Here is a 14,403-nt window from a genome sequence, read left to right as displayed (position 1 = left end):
TGACAAGACAGATAATTCCCAAGCAGACAAATATGAAATACCCGGTATATACTTTGATGCGAGTAGTACTCTTGACATGACGAACGAGAACAGAACAACACAAACACAGAAACTGTCACAAATTGTGTTACGAACATACCAGTTGATAATGATATATCTACAGGATGACATTTGCATACAAAGACTGAGCACACTAAAAAGACTATTAAGTGAGGTAGGGTTTTCTTAAAAATAAAGAACAGAAAAATAAAAACCTCTTTTGCTATTTCTTCATTCTTAATTAAAAAAAATAAAACATGAGAATAAAGAATTACATTCCATGATGTTCTTGTATGTACATCAAAATGATTAATTCTTCACTTGCAAATTAATTGGTATCATCACTTACAGTAAAATCAATATTTGGGTTGCATTTACTGTGGCAAGATTGGTACACCATACATTGGTATTTTGTTTAAAGAAATTCTGGAAAGTAACAAGAAAATAATATAAGAGAAAGACACAAAGAACTGGAGCCTCTCCGTGGCATTATTCGGAGATGTAAATCGTTAAAATCCTTGAAATATTTAAGAAGTGAATATCACTATTAAACTGTTGGAGTAAAGTCTCTTAGATAATACAATGCAATAAAAAGTGCAGTAGTTACATGTAGTTTAAATCATACTTCATTACCAATTCCTGATCATGTTAAATTTCTTTAATTACCGTACTGTGATTACCATGATTAATGTTAATAAAAATGCAGCACCTATTTAGTAACTTCACTTCAATGAATTTTTATCAATTTATATCTGTTTTTCCCAAATCCAAATGTCCACAAAAGTTAAATCAGAAAATGGCACAACCAAAATAAATTTAATTTCGCATAAATTTGTCGAATCAATCCCAAGTTAAATAATCGTCATAACCATCAGAAATACAATTGTCCTGCCCTAAATATAAATTTGATTTACATCATATCATATGTTTATACCATGAAGGGTTACATTTTTTATGAAAGAGAATGTACATATATATCAAGTTTAAATGTTAAAGTGCATGGTGTTTTTAATTGATACGTGTAGTACACTATCATTCGTGCTGAAATTCCAATACTTTTTTTTTTCTTCAAAGGGTTTTGTCATAACCTAACCTACATAAGAGTTAACCCAGTCAAAATCTGATTTAGAGTATTTTTAAACAAAAATTTACAAAATCTGCACCAGAAACAATGAAAATAACTCTAACTTTAACATTTTACACATTTTAGAAAATTTAGAGTATTTTAGAGTATTTTACTAGGATGGACATTTCTTCAATGTTTTCCTGGAAAAAGAATGTTTCAGGCATTGTTAAGAGGCTGAAATTCTGAAACGACTTTTCTAAACTATTTGGTAAACATGTAGTTTGAATAAATAGTATGAATAACCATAGCCTCTATTAATAATGAGACAGAAATAAAACATTGGTGTAGATTATGTAGTAAGTGTTTGCGGTGCAATGGCATTAGATTAGCTGTTGAAATTACTACAACGTAAGTGTCTGTAATCGCCGATTAATTATCTGAGTTTACAAATCCCTTCAGTTTTCACTAGAGGGTTGGACTATACACAGCTGCATACGATGCGCAGAGTTTCAGCAATCACTGCACTTTGTAAAAACAAAATTCATATTCCTGAGTAGTTAGCTATGGTGAAGAATATCTTACGGGCAGTTGTGAAATATCTTCAGTGGTTTGTACAGATGATGAACTAAGTCATGTGTATATCTGCCGTTTGGTTTGAGGCTATGAGTTGTCTTGGCACAAAGAAACACACTTTTCTTCAGTGAATAATCAAGCTTAAACTAAATTGAGAGTTTTGATTACACTCAACTTCCTATCACATCTAAAACACCACATTGAAGTTGACAGGGAGGTCCTCAATCTTTTGCAAGTTGTACTGAAATTTTTCTGAAATTCATTTGTCCATACCAAGATGAATTTCACTATCTTTATGTAATTATTTACCGCTGCCATTAGTTTTAGATTCAAAAATAATAAAATGAACTAATAACACAATATACGTAGATTTGAACAATACACTGCCAGCATGGGAGGTGTTACACATGTACACCAAACATTATATATGGGACTGTAGCCATCCACACAAAGCCATACCGGTTGACATATAATTGCACACTTGTAATGCATATGTGTTTTCCCCATCAAGTTAAAACAAATAAATATCCTACAAACTATTGTCAACAAACAAGTAACGAGCACATCTTCCGCTTCTAAAATACAGTCAAGACGAGACATTCTAATCTTTGACACGAACACAAAACACAAGACAATACGATAAAATGATATTAATCAAATCATCATCTCTTAAATCCCGCTCCATGATATATATCTCTCTCTCATTCAATACTTTCTCACACATAGATTAGATATGACTCCTTCTTATTGTTCAACATTAATACAAAAAAATGTTCAAATGTCCCATTTACATTACCCAATTTTTCTCCCTTTCGTCTCTTTATACTTGTGAAGTTATAAAATATATAGAACTACTGTTTTCAGGTATACAAAAAAACTTCAGAATACAAGATTAGACAATTTCTACTTTAAAAAAAAAAATCAATTAGGTAGCACTTCCCTATCACATCCCTCCGTCAAAATGTTTCCATAACATTTGACAAAATACATGTATTTCCAGCTTTGAGGGGTAGTAAAAACCAATAAAATGTACACATTTCTTCCCCCATGGCTACAATTCTATCAAGAATATTCTTTGGTATTTCACGAAATATAGGCATTAAACAAATTACAGACATTGTTATCTTTAACTCGGCACCGATACAAGTGGTGCAACTCTCCGCTCGTTTACAATTTCTCAAAAAAAGTGGTGGACAGTTTTATTTCACATAAATATGTCTCTGGATCCGAGAGGTTCTACAGATGGTGAAAAAGTACAGTACAGACAAGATTTCACCGATGTAAAGTGGTCACCAATCGACGTGTTCTTATACTTTAGTTCTCCCCCCAAAATGATTGAGGATGATACAATAATGTCGTACTTCATTAGGAGAGCTGTAAGGGAGGGGTTTTAGTTCATTCAAGATTGTATATTTCCTAAGACAAGGTCTGTCTACATGTCACAAAGACTGGTACCAAATTCAACTAAATAAAGATGTACACGAAACCTCAACAAAAGATTTCATGTAAATATTTGTTAAAAAAGGGGGAGGGAGCAGATACACTCCCTTTGCTTGTTTGCACCCAAAGATCATAACGCTACTGTTGAAGCGATCAATAGATCATACTGTTTACATCAGAGTCGCAAACATTGTTGATCAAGAGTTGTCTCTGCCTTGATGATACTGTTGCTAGTGTCATGCTGCTATCGATGAGCCTCCCAGTTTAGCCCTACAGTTGGTCTCCTCGACCAGAGTCCATCGAGCCGTGAGCTGTACAACCAACCCTCATTTCTTCTGCACCACAGAGAATAAATCAATCAAGCTCTGCTTATTTCACACCGGAGACACAACAAACAGCCAAGGGCGCCTTCCCAATAGTTTAAGACTTTGGTTTCAGGGCGCTGGGTCTTCAGACTTTGATCCCAGGTGCTGGGCCTTCAGACTTTGGTTTCAGGTCCTGTCCCCGGAGGGATATAGAGGTTGCGGATGTGGGCTACCGTCTGGGCCAGGAGGTGTCCATACGCTTTGTTGTACCACTCCAGGGTGCGGCCCTTGGTGTCCACTCTGCTGATGTGTGTCAATCGAGACTTGCCCGATCCGCAAGGCTCGATGAGGAAGCGGGAGGCAAGCTCAGTACCCCTGACGCTACCCACTAAGGAGGAGTCTGGATGCTCGATGGACGTGGACACCAGGACACAGGCTCCCTTCTGAAGGTTGGTCCTCCATGACCTAGATAGATGATCAATGCAGAAAGCACATATTCATGAATTTGGGCACTCAATATGATAATGATCTCAAACAGAGGAGTAAAGGATGTAATAAAATGACTGCAGGAGAATTTTAAGTCTCTGCAAGCTCTCGGTGAGAAGAGGGTCATCAAAATATGCTCTGATAACAATTCCTCACTGGGTTAAGCTTGGGACGACAGGTCTCTTTTGAGGGAGGAGTGGGCAGAGTCATTGAATGAACACACCTTAAAAAAACTATTAAGTACTTTCCTGTGGAAAAATCTGTATCTAAAATAGTTCAAAAGTATATCTTGGTGCATCAAACAATGTCTTGTCTTTAATGCCTTAATAATATCATTCTTTGAATTGTTTCATCATTCATACAGACATAAACATAGACTGGAATTTAAGAACCAAACAAGAAAAGAAAAAATAATCTTTGGACAGCAGTTTTATTCTCACCTCAAGACAGTGTAGCTCCTGGTAGGATGTGGTGCCATAGAGTTGACAACATACTCAAAGACCTCAGTCTGGTTGTCTATCTTCTCAACAGATCGCCACTTCAGCAGGTCTTCATCCCAGTATTGCCTTCAAGAAAAAGAGAAGGATAAGCAAATTAAATAAAAAGGTTCAATAAGACAACTGAAGGATTTGTTAAAGCTAAAAAGCAGGCAAAATCAATATGAAAGAACTAACTGGCAAATGTAGAATCAAGTATTTTAGAATATGGAGGTCATTACTTTGCTGTGAATTTGGAATGCCATGTTATGATTTTTTCATAGTAATAACCCTTTTTTTATGTGTCTATTCCTCATGTAATAGCATCAACAATTCAATCTCAATAACATGCTTTTGAAGGTCCTCCTACCTCATTCATTTCTCTCTGCATTAAAAATCTCTAATGTTTACCTTTCTCTGAGGACCCTCTGAAGGATGACAGAGGGTGGGGCCTTGATCTCGGTGGTGCACTTCCAGAGGCGTAGCGGATGGCCGTCGCCGACCTTCTTATACGCCACTTCCACCTTGTCTACCGGTGGACAGGAAACCCAACCCTTGAACTTCTCTCTCGACTCCTGCAAAGGAAAATAGAGAATAAATTGCTTTAGAAGTGGGAATTCCAAGGTGGACATATCAATCTGAGAGGAAATATTCCTATCCACAAAACGCTATCACCATCCCCCATTCCATCAATATTGTTATTGTCATCATCACTATCATCAGAGTAACCATGATCACCACCACCACCACCGTCGCCGCCGTCGTCGTCGTCGTCATCCATTTCATTTCATTTCTTTATTGTGTCCATATGGGATAGTTGTTTCTATTTACGTTTACAATCTTGCTTCACAGTAATTTCACAGCAACAACATCAACATCATCATCATCATCATCATCATTCTCTCACCTTAAGAAGTCCTTGGATGCAGCTCTCCAGATAGCTCTTGTAGTCCCCGCTCTCATCATTCCTCTTCCTCCCTAGCTCTTCTAGTGTGACTGGTTCACCAAGATCCATGTACGAGAAATGGCACTTGGCCAGCAAGTCCTCCGGTACCATGAAGAGCTTCTTGCACTCTCTGATCATGAGCGCCAGGCACTCGTTGGCAGCTACGTTCTCGATCAGTTCCTTCTGGTCGGGCTTGCCTGCCATCTTGCGCCTCTGATGCGGACTCTTGGGGTTGCGCATGCTCTCTCCCGAGTTCAGCTGGAACAGCGAGGGTGCAAAGCAGACGGCTAGGTTGTACGCAGTCATCTGGAGTGAGAACAGAGAAGATGTGTTAATCAATTGTCTCCTCAATTACCGGATTCAAGTAAGAATCACTCAGTATAGGCTAAATGATACACTAATGTTCTGCATGGTAAAACAATCAACAATCAACAATGAATAGTACCTTCCAAGCTATCTCTATCGAATCAGAATCTCTCTTTCCAACACTACAATTATGTTCTTAATTGGCTAATATACGGGACATTGTAATTGGTTTTGCCTTTCATTTCATTGTAACAGACAGGCCAAAAAAACAGTCAAGATGGTACACTATTCCTTTTATTCAAACAAATTCAAAGGGAAAAACTGGGTCTATGCCACATTATGGTCAATACCCTTTCCAAACGATCTATCAAACAAAATCATAGAGAAAATAAACCTTTTGAAAAAAAACGAGGACGAAGAAGTCTGAACTTGTTTCAGGTTGAAGAGTTCATCCTAAATTCCCCTCCCAAAGCCGATAAGCACATGTCCAGGTGTATTGCCCACTCGTACTTGAATAAATCCGGCAGGCACGATTTAAACTGCTATAGGGAGGAGGAGGAGGGGATTCAACTGTCTGGGGATTCTCTTTTCATCTAATCACCTGGAGGTGTATTACTTGTATAATACCCTTGATTATGAGCCAATAATTTTACACCCAGCCTTGATCCACCAAAGATTCTAATTTTAATTGAGACAAAAATCCCTTCACCATTTCAAATGAAAGAATCAGAGTCTACCTTGCAGCTTTATTATTAACTTTTAACAGATTTAATTCAGGTTTTGACTGAGGCGAAGGGGAGGATCTGCCTCCCAAAATGCCATGAACTATTCGATATTGCATTTCTGGATTTATCCGGGCTTTCATTTCAATCCCTCCGCAAGGGATCGGATGGGATTAGGTCTTAGGAGGCATGGCTTATCATCAGCAGAATGCTGGAATGACGGATTACACGATTAAGCTTTTCTCATATCTTGCAATCCCACACCCGAAGAAGAGAATAAAAGTATAACACTTTCTCAACCTTTGTGAAGATCTTGAAACTTTCTTCTTGATCATGCAAGTTCTACAGCTTTTTAAGAAATGAAGGATTCCCTTACTTTTTTAAAATTTATGTTAATAACGGTCTGTGTGAAACGAAGATTAATTTGATAGTAATTACAGTAGAACTCCCTTTTGCATAGAAAATTCCATGAATGGTATTAAGTGTCCATGTTTGAAACTCTAAAAACAAGTTTAAATACGGTAAACTCATCTCCCAAAAGTGAGAAGGATGCTGTGCTCTGTGTGAAAGATAATCACACAATGCTGCTCTGTGAATTAGCAGTAATCCCTTCCACATACATTTAATTTTGTGTATGTATTTACCCAAAAGGTGTCTGTCTTTATGTAAAACTTGTATATTTTCATCTTTATAGTGGTATGAAAGGAGAGTCAGGCTAACTCGGACCCGGGGACAACTCGGCCCTGCTGCAAAAAACGGTCATATTTTGCAGGTTTAGGGTTAGGGTTAAGGTTAGGGTTAAGGCTTAGGGTAAGGGTTAGGGTTTGGTTAAAATGACAAAATGATTGTTTTTCGCAGCGGGGCCGAGTTGTACCCGGGTCCGAGTTAGCCCGATCCGTATGAAAGTAGTTGATAAGCTGTTTCTGTGGAAGCATCTTTAGAACTCACCTGGTTCACGTCTGCTTGGCTAGCTATGTCACTCAGGAATAGCAGGAGCGACTGGAGGACCTCTCGGTTCTCGTCCGGCATGAGGAGGATGGCTGCCTGCATCACCGGGACACGCAGCTCCTTGGGAACGGATGCTGGAAGGAGATGAAGATGAGATGGTAAAGCTAGGTCAATGGACGGAATTGCTTCAGATACTGAAGTTATTATTAAAGGCCCACTGCACTACTTGTAGCTACTTGCTCCCTCTATATAGAAAATAATGCCTAATCGGTGACCAATAGTCCCCCATGATCCTTTTTTTCTGATGTTAATTTAGAGCTGAGTTGATGAGATAGCCACATGTCAGTGACCTTCCGGGGTGGTCTAATCCCTCCTAGCCAAACTAGTACAGACGGCCTTTAACAACGGTCATTATTGAATGATGCTAGACAAATTGAGTAATGTCTCTACAAATGTTTTTGTCTTCTTAATCATAACCCATGAAATCACGTTGCATTCTTCAAATTTGCAGAGTTCAGGTTATTCACCCACTTTTATTCCATTTCTTTACTCTCTTTTACAAAAAATATATATGTAAACAAATAGCAGCAGAAGTAATAGATTCAATAGAGGGAAATTGAATTTACACATGCTACAATGTCAATGTCAATGTCAATGACTTCACCCATTAAACATAACGACAACTTTAACAGATTTGAGCTGACAGCAGGAAATTCTCTATTGTCCGGCTCAACATGACATATTCCCTGTTGCCTTTGACCGCATTCTTGAAGCTGATTGGAGAGTATTGTTATCCTCGCGCTTCAAAGACGAGCCGACAAAAATCATATCACTTCTTGCTCTGTTCAAATTCTAGTCAAATTATGAATTCATTTAGAGTATCATAGAAATGAAGATGTAGCGATTTTTTATTTTTTATGAATAATTTGCTTGGTTTTTATTCAAGTGGCACAATTCTGTATAGCAGGTTGGTGCTAGAACCGTACTGGAGGCAACCTAACCCTACTGTTTGTTCCCACTGCTGTCGGTGTATTGATTTTTTTTCTCTGCTTGGAGCCAGAATGGCATTAACTCCTACGCTTTAACACAGAGTCAATGACCTTCTGGCTCTGAAGTCTGAACAGACCAAACGGTTCATTGGCAGTGGGAACAGAGTGATGTCCAAGCTAGGAGGTAGGTTATTACAGGTCCAATCATGGTCCGGGGGACATACCAAAGATAACGTCATTTTGAAAACTATGCCAGGTCTTGAAGATGGCTACAGATGTGCATCCTTGAAGTGTGATGCTGCACTTTTACAGATGCTCTTATTTCATCATTCACAAACTTCTTCAAATTAGGTGATTGATCGATCGGAACAGGCTAGTATGTGCAAGCATTTCATACTTAATGTTCTGTATTAGTTAAACTATCATTTTCAGCTTATAACAGAGTTTTCTATAGATTAGATTAGCGCCTCTAAATCTGATTCAAAATGTTTTAGTGATGCCTCTGTGGTTAGGGTAACTGTTTTTTTTATATCCCTATTTCGATTTTTGTTGTTGTTGCTTTTCTTAGATCTTGTTCTATTTATTTCCAATTCTTGTTATGTTCAGAACAGACTCCTCTTTTATTTCTCTTACAAAACCAAACATTTTTCTTTCTAGATATTAGTAGATATACATCTCTTTCAGTGTCTCTCTCCCTCTCTTTCTCCCTCTCCCTAGCTCAATCCCTGCAACCTATTTCCCTCCCAGAGTTCACCGCATATATACTCCCAGGTTGCTTCTGCAACTCAAATTGAGCGATTACGATTCCAGGCGCTCTCAGGAGCGTGGCATTTCCTGATCTGATTAGGAAAGGGGAAAGGAATAGCAACGAAGCTCACAACAAGCTATTTCCTCGCTATCTGTCGGCTGGATAGGCTCGGCAGGCAGAAGAATCAGCACTCGTTTCCGATCATCTGCCCTCATCGAAAGTTCACATGGTGATTCTAGTTTAGGTGGATGAAATAGCAAGTCACTGCGAACCCGTTGCCAACAAGCTCAATGTATATTTTTGTTCCGAGGAGAGGAATATTTGAAACCATCTCCATGAAAACAAACAAACAGAAAAACAAGGGGAAAGGGTATCTGTGTTGTATAATAAAGGCTTCCTTCTCATATACCTTAACCCCTTCAATACTTTTAAAACCATCCCCCGATTACTAAACAGTCAGTGCATGGGACTAGAATGGAATTAGAATAGCATAGCCTACATGAATTCAAGCGAGTAACGTAAGAAGCAATCACTCAAATCAAAATACTCCAAAAAAAAGTTCCTTTTGAGGGCCAGGACAAAAGGAAAGAAAATACGATTATTAACGGGTGAGTTGTTTACAGACAATAACGAAGGACTATTAGCTATATTTAGCTGCTGTCTGCTGATAGTAAATCTTAATGGGCTTCTGCTTAACTGAGTTCTGGAGGTTTCTTGCAAGAATCTTATGAAAATAGAAGAAAACGACGTCACAAGGTATGACAAGATGAAAGAGAAAGGAAAAGAAGACTTATAAGAAGGGTTAAAGAAACAGGTTGGCAAGAGAGAGTTTGTTTGGTGATTACAAGTATAATAGGAAAAGACAAGAAACCTAGTAAATATATTAGATAGTATGCAGTTCGAAATAATGCTATGGAATGTCCTATGTTGATGCACATTGAAGTGTACAGGGAACTACCATAAAGGGACTAGATAAGCAGAAGGGGGAATGTACAAGAAAGTATAAGAAAGAAAAACATTCAAAATGGACAGAAAATTGTATTGCCTACTACAAGCAAGAATCCATCATCTTACAATTACAAAAAACCCATCAATGTATGAAAGTGAGTACTAGCCTGGCCGTGCATGCTGTGATTGCCATTAGATTCTCCAGACCAAAGTCATCATTAAGTCGTAAACGAGCTCATTTGCGGCAAATTCATATCCTAAACACCCTATCAATTCCGTCTTCCATCCTGAACTTGATTTGTTATTTTCTTTTTCCCACAGCTACAGACAGCACTTAACCAAATAGCCTCTGGTCATAGATGAGGACTGAGCGTTCCCTTGTTTAGATTCTCTCCACTCTCTTGAGAGGGCAGTCAATGTCTTCCTCCTATCTTATTTCTCATTTTCTCCTCTTCATCGTTTTGGAAGGTGCGTCCCTGTTTCTGGGAACTCTCATCATCATCACTCTTGTGGTTGGTCAATGACTTCTCGTCCTTCATCATCATCAATTTGTTGTTGTTGAAGGGGTGTCCCCATTTCTATGAACTTCATCCAAATTTAGAGTGGGTAAGAGGAAATTCGTGGTCTTCATACACAAGAATCAATAAATGAATAATTGGAATGGAAGAATGGAAGCTTGGTTGAAGAAGTAAACTTCCACATCATCAGCAAGATTAAAAAATCACCATGACAACGCATTGCTACACTGGATTGGAGAATGCTTGCGTAAATGGAAAAAATGACACTGACTTGCTCGTTTCTAGATATTTGTCTTCTAAACAGATATTTTGGAGTATCATCAAGCCTTTACTTAAAAGCTCTCTTCTCTTCTACTGCATCTGTTATTCAAAATCATTTTACATAATGCTGAAAAAGTAAAAACGACAAGACTCAAGAGATCGAACCTGTTATGCTTCTTACAAGACAAGTCATATGAGTTGGAACTATACAATTAGAAACAAAAGGGAGTTTGGAGCACCAAGACTATTATCAGCTACGGTGGCTTTCAAGCATCAGTGGGCTAAAGGTCAAAGTCAGGGTCGTGACCCCTGAGGGTGAAGCAGGGGGCCCCCAGGTGTCAAACCAGGGATATCTCCAGTCATCCCCTGCCTGTTCCTTCAACAACCGCAGACTCAATTTAGGGTTTCTGAAAAAATCTTGGAAGAAGTAGGATGCAGTGGTGATGTAATTCTCACAAACCACAACAATTTTGGATGATTCATTCTCATAAAATGAAGAGCAACCCCAATTCATTTTTGTTCTTCTGTTGTTAACCACATTCCTGTCAGACTTTCTGCTTCCATGCACCTGCACTTGTATTAGTTATTTCCTCAAATAAGCTGTAATGGCTAATCTGCATTGCCCCGTTTCACTCTCACTTGTGATACACCTCTGGAAAGACGGCTCATACAGGACTGCATTGCAAAGTACTAGATACAAACAGGGTTGCCTTTGCCTTTATAATTCATTTTAGTTTAATTTATAATAATTTGTCTAAGTCATGCAGACTACTGGGTATGACATGTAACCTATGACCTCAAGATGGAGGAAATCCCTCAGCCTCAGGTGGGGAGGGCTCAGACTAACACCAACTATTCCCCCTTTAAAATGCAAAACAGAAGGTAGATCTACATGTAAGTCATTACAGATCTACCCCTTGCATTCTATCACAGGAGGAGTTCAGACAGAGTTTCCCTCTCATAATGCAGACAAAAAACCTTAGATCTAAACCGCTTGAATCCCGCTTGAACTTAGGTTTTCTATGAGATAAAGATGTTCAGCGAGAGATAATCCCATCTCATAATGCAGAACAGACAACAGATCAGTCAAAGACATTGCAAATCCGGCAACTTCTGCCTACTGTTCGCAATAAGGTCACATCTATCTTTATTTCCCACCCCTAAACTTGCATGTGGCCTCCACCAGTTTGGACTTATCAATATGGAATCCGCCCGGTTGGTTTCTTTCTCGAAAAGATGAAATATGGTTCCGATACGCAACGCTTCAATCCAAATAATCCATTAGTTCCTTCAGATGCCAATCTGAAGTGAGTTCTAAACAGACTGGGTTTATACTTAGCATCAGACCTGAAAGATTTCATCTCACAGATGTAACAGGCGATTGAGAGGGATTTGTGTGTGGTCTGAACTGAAGTGGAAAGGGTTGAAAAGAAGATGGAGTGAGAGAGCTAGAGGGTGAAGGGTACAGGCAGATGGGAAGAGGAAGGAAAGAAGGTATGAAGAGAGACAAGAGAAATGAGTTGAAGCAGGCATGTGCATGTAGGAAAGAAAGAAAAAAAGAATGAGGCAGAACATAAAGTGAGAAAAGTATGAGGAACCATGAATGATGGCGAAGGTGGAAAAAAAGTAGGGAGAGAGAGAGAGGGAGGAGGAAAAGGAGAGAAGGAAAAGAAGAAGAAGAAGTAGAAGAAGAGAAAGAAGAAGAAGAAGAAGAAGAAGAAGAGCAGAGGAAAACATGAGGAGCATTATAAAGAATGGAACAAATAGGAGAAAGGGGAAACATTAGAGTGTATGGAAATAAATGTAAGTATAAACGGTTCAAAGAAGACAGAAAGACATGAACACATATGCTAAGGATTGCCCAGAAAAGGAATGACAGATACAAAACAAGTAGAAAGAGAATATAAATCACGGAAGCTGGAAACTACCAAACCAAAGATAGAAAATAAAGAGAAAAAGGGGGTGGGCAAATGGTAGTGATTATCTCCAAGTCGATCTCTGCTCTCCCGCCGTGCAGAAGATGAAAGTCTGCTTCTTCGGGAGCCGAGTCAAACAGCTTGAACCAATTGGCAACTCCAAAACTTTGCGAGGCACACGGCCAAGTTCAAACCCAGATCAAGTGTTTATGCCGCAGATCCTCTTTTAACATGAACATGGCTATATTTAGGGCTCCATTTGTTTGATGACACATGGTATGTTTACATCTGGTGACCCACACACCTTGATATAGTGAAAGACATGTCTAGGGGTGCGTTTAATCGACACTTTTTCACCCTAGAATCACGGTTTCTAAAGACGTTTAGTTTAAAACGCAATGCGTTCAAGCGATTTTTTCGTCGGTCGTAAAAATAAACGTGTTTGAAAACACAAACATGAAACGCTGAAAAAGATGCGTTTTGTATCATGATTCAAAAGAATCACGGTCGCTAAAATTCGATTGAACGGACGGAGTTCTCAATCATGATTGTATGACGAAGCCTCTTCCGGTTTGGGAAAAACCGCGCGCCCGCTTTGCATGCAATTTGCGTTCACTATACCATCGTGGCCTGTTCCGTTATGTTATTCCTTGTTTTTCCTTCTATCATTTTTTCTTTCTGTTTTTCCTTATGTTATTCTTTGTTTTTTCCTTCTATTCTTATGTTATTCTTTGTTTTTTCCTTCTATCACCTTTTCTTATGTAATTCTTTGTTTTAAGCATTCTATCAATTTCTCTTTCTGTCTTTCTTTATGTTATTCTTTGTTTCTTCCTTCTATTCTTATGTTATTCTTTGTTTTTTTCCTTCTATCATCTTCTCTTATGTTATTCTTTGTTTTAATCATTCTATCACTTTCTCTTTCTATCTTTCCTTATGTTATTCTTTGTTTCTTCCTTCTATCATCTTCTCTTATGTTATTCTTTGTTTTTTTTCCTTCTATCACCTTTTCTTATGTTATTCTTTGTTTTTATCATTCTATCATTTGCTCTTTCTGTCTTTCCTTATGTTATTCTTTGTTTCTTCCTTCTATTCTTATGTTATTCTTTGTTTTTTTCCTTCTATCACCTTTTCTTATGTAATTCTTTGTTTTAAGCATTCTATCAATTTCTCTTTCTGTCTTTCTTTATGTTATTCTTTGTTTCTTCCTTCTATCATCTTCTCTTATGTTATTCTTTGTTTTTATAATTCTATCACTTTCTCTTTCTATCTTTCCTTATGTTATTCTTTGTTTCTTCATTCTATTCTTATGTTATTCTTTGTTTTTTTCCTTCTATCACCTTTTCTTATGTAATTCTTTGTTTTAAGCATTCTATCAATTTCTCTTTCTGTCTTTCTTTATGTTATTCTTTGTTTCTTCCTTCTATCATCTTCTCTTATGTTATTCTTTGTTTTTATAATTCTATCACTTTCTCTTTCTATCTTTCCTTATGTTATTCTTTGTTTCTTCATTCTATTCTTATGTTATTCTTTGTTTTTTTCCTTCTATCACCTTTTCTTATGTAATTCTTTGTTTTAAGCATTCTATCAATTTCTCTTTCTGTCTTTCTTTATGTTATTCTTTGTTTCTTCCTTCTATCATCTTCTCTTATGTTATTCTTTGTTTTAATCATTCTATCACTTTCTCTTTCTATCTTTCCTTATGTTATTCTTTGTTTC

General features: G+C 37.9%; 1 protein-coding gene across 4 annotated transcripts in view; it reads right to left on the bottom strand.

Moving 5' to 3' along the window:
- Nucleotides 1-2,908: 2,908 nt before the first annotated feature.
- LOC100889572 (rho GTPase-activating protein 7) overlaps nucleotides 2,909-14,403 on the bottom strand; it is a 90,863-nt gene continuing 79,368 nt past the window's right edge. For 3 of the 4 annotated variants that reach the window (XM_030980861.1, XM_030980860.1, XM_030980862.1), the window contains 5 exons: nucleotides 7,308-7,441; nucleotides 5,293-5,637; nucleotides 4,797-4,960; nucleotides 4,350-4,475; nucleotides 3,597-3,888 (listed from right to left, as the gene is read on the bottom strand). In XM_030980861.1, the coding sequence (XP_030836721.1) occupies nucleotides 3,597-3,888; nucleotides 4,350-4,475; nucleotides 4,797-4,960; nucleotides 5,293-5,637; nucleotides 7,308-7,441 (1,061 nt within the window). Of the gene's footprint in view, nucleotides 3,889-4,349; nucleotides 4,476-4,796; nucleotides 4,961-5,292; nucleotides 5,638-7,307; nucleotides 7,442-14,403 lie in introns of all 4 variants that reach the window. The other variant, XM_003723338.3, reaches the window with a different exon arrangement.

The sequence above is a fragment of the Strongylocentrotus purpuratus genome, unplaced genomic scaffold, assembly GCF_000002235.5.
Source record: "Strongylocentrotus purpuratus isolate Spur 01 unplaced genomic scaffold, Spur_5.0 spur5_scaffold_11, whole genome shotgun sequence".
NCBI classification, from domain to species: domain Eukaryota; kingdom Metazoa; phylum Echinodermata; class Echinoidea; order Camarodonta; family Strongylocentrotidae; genus Strongylocentrotus; species Strongylocentrotus purpuratus.
This window is presented reverse-complemented; position numbering and strand designations above follow the sequence as displayed.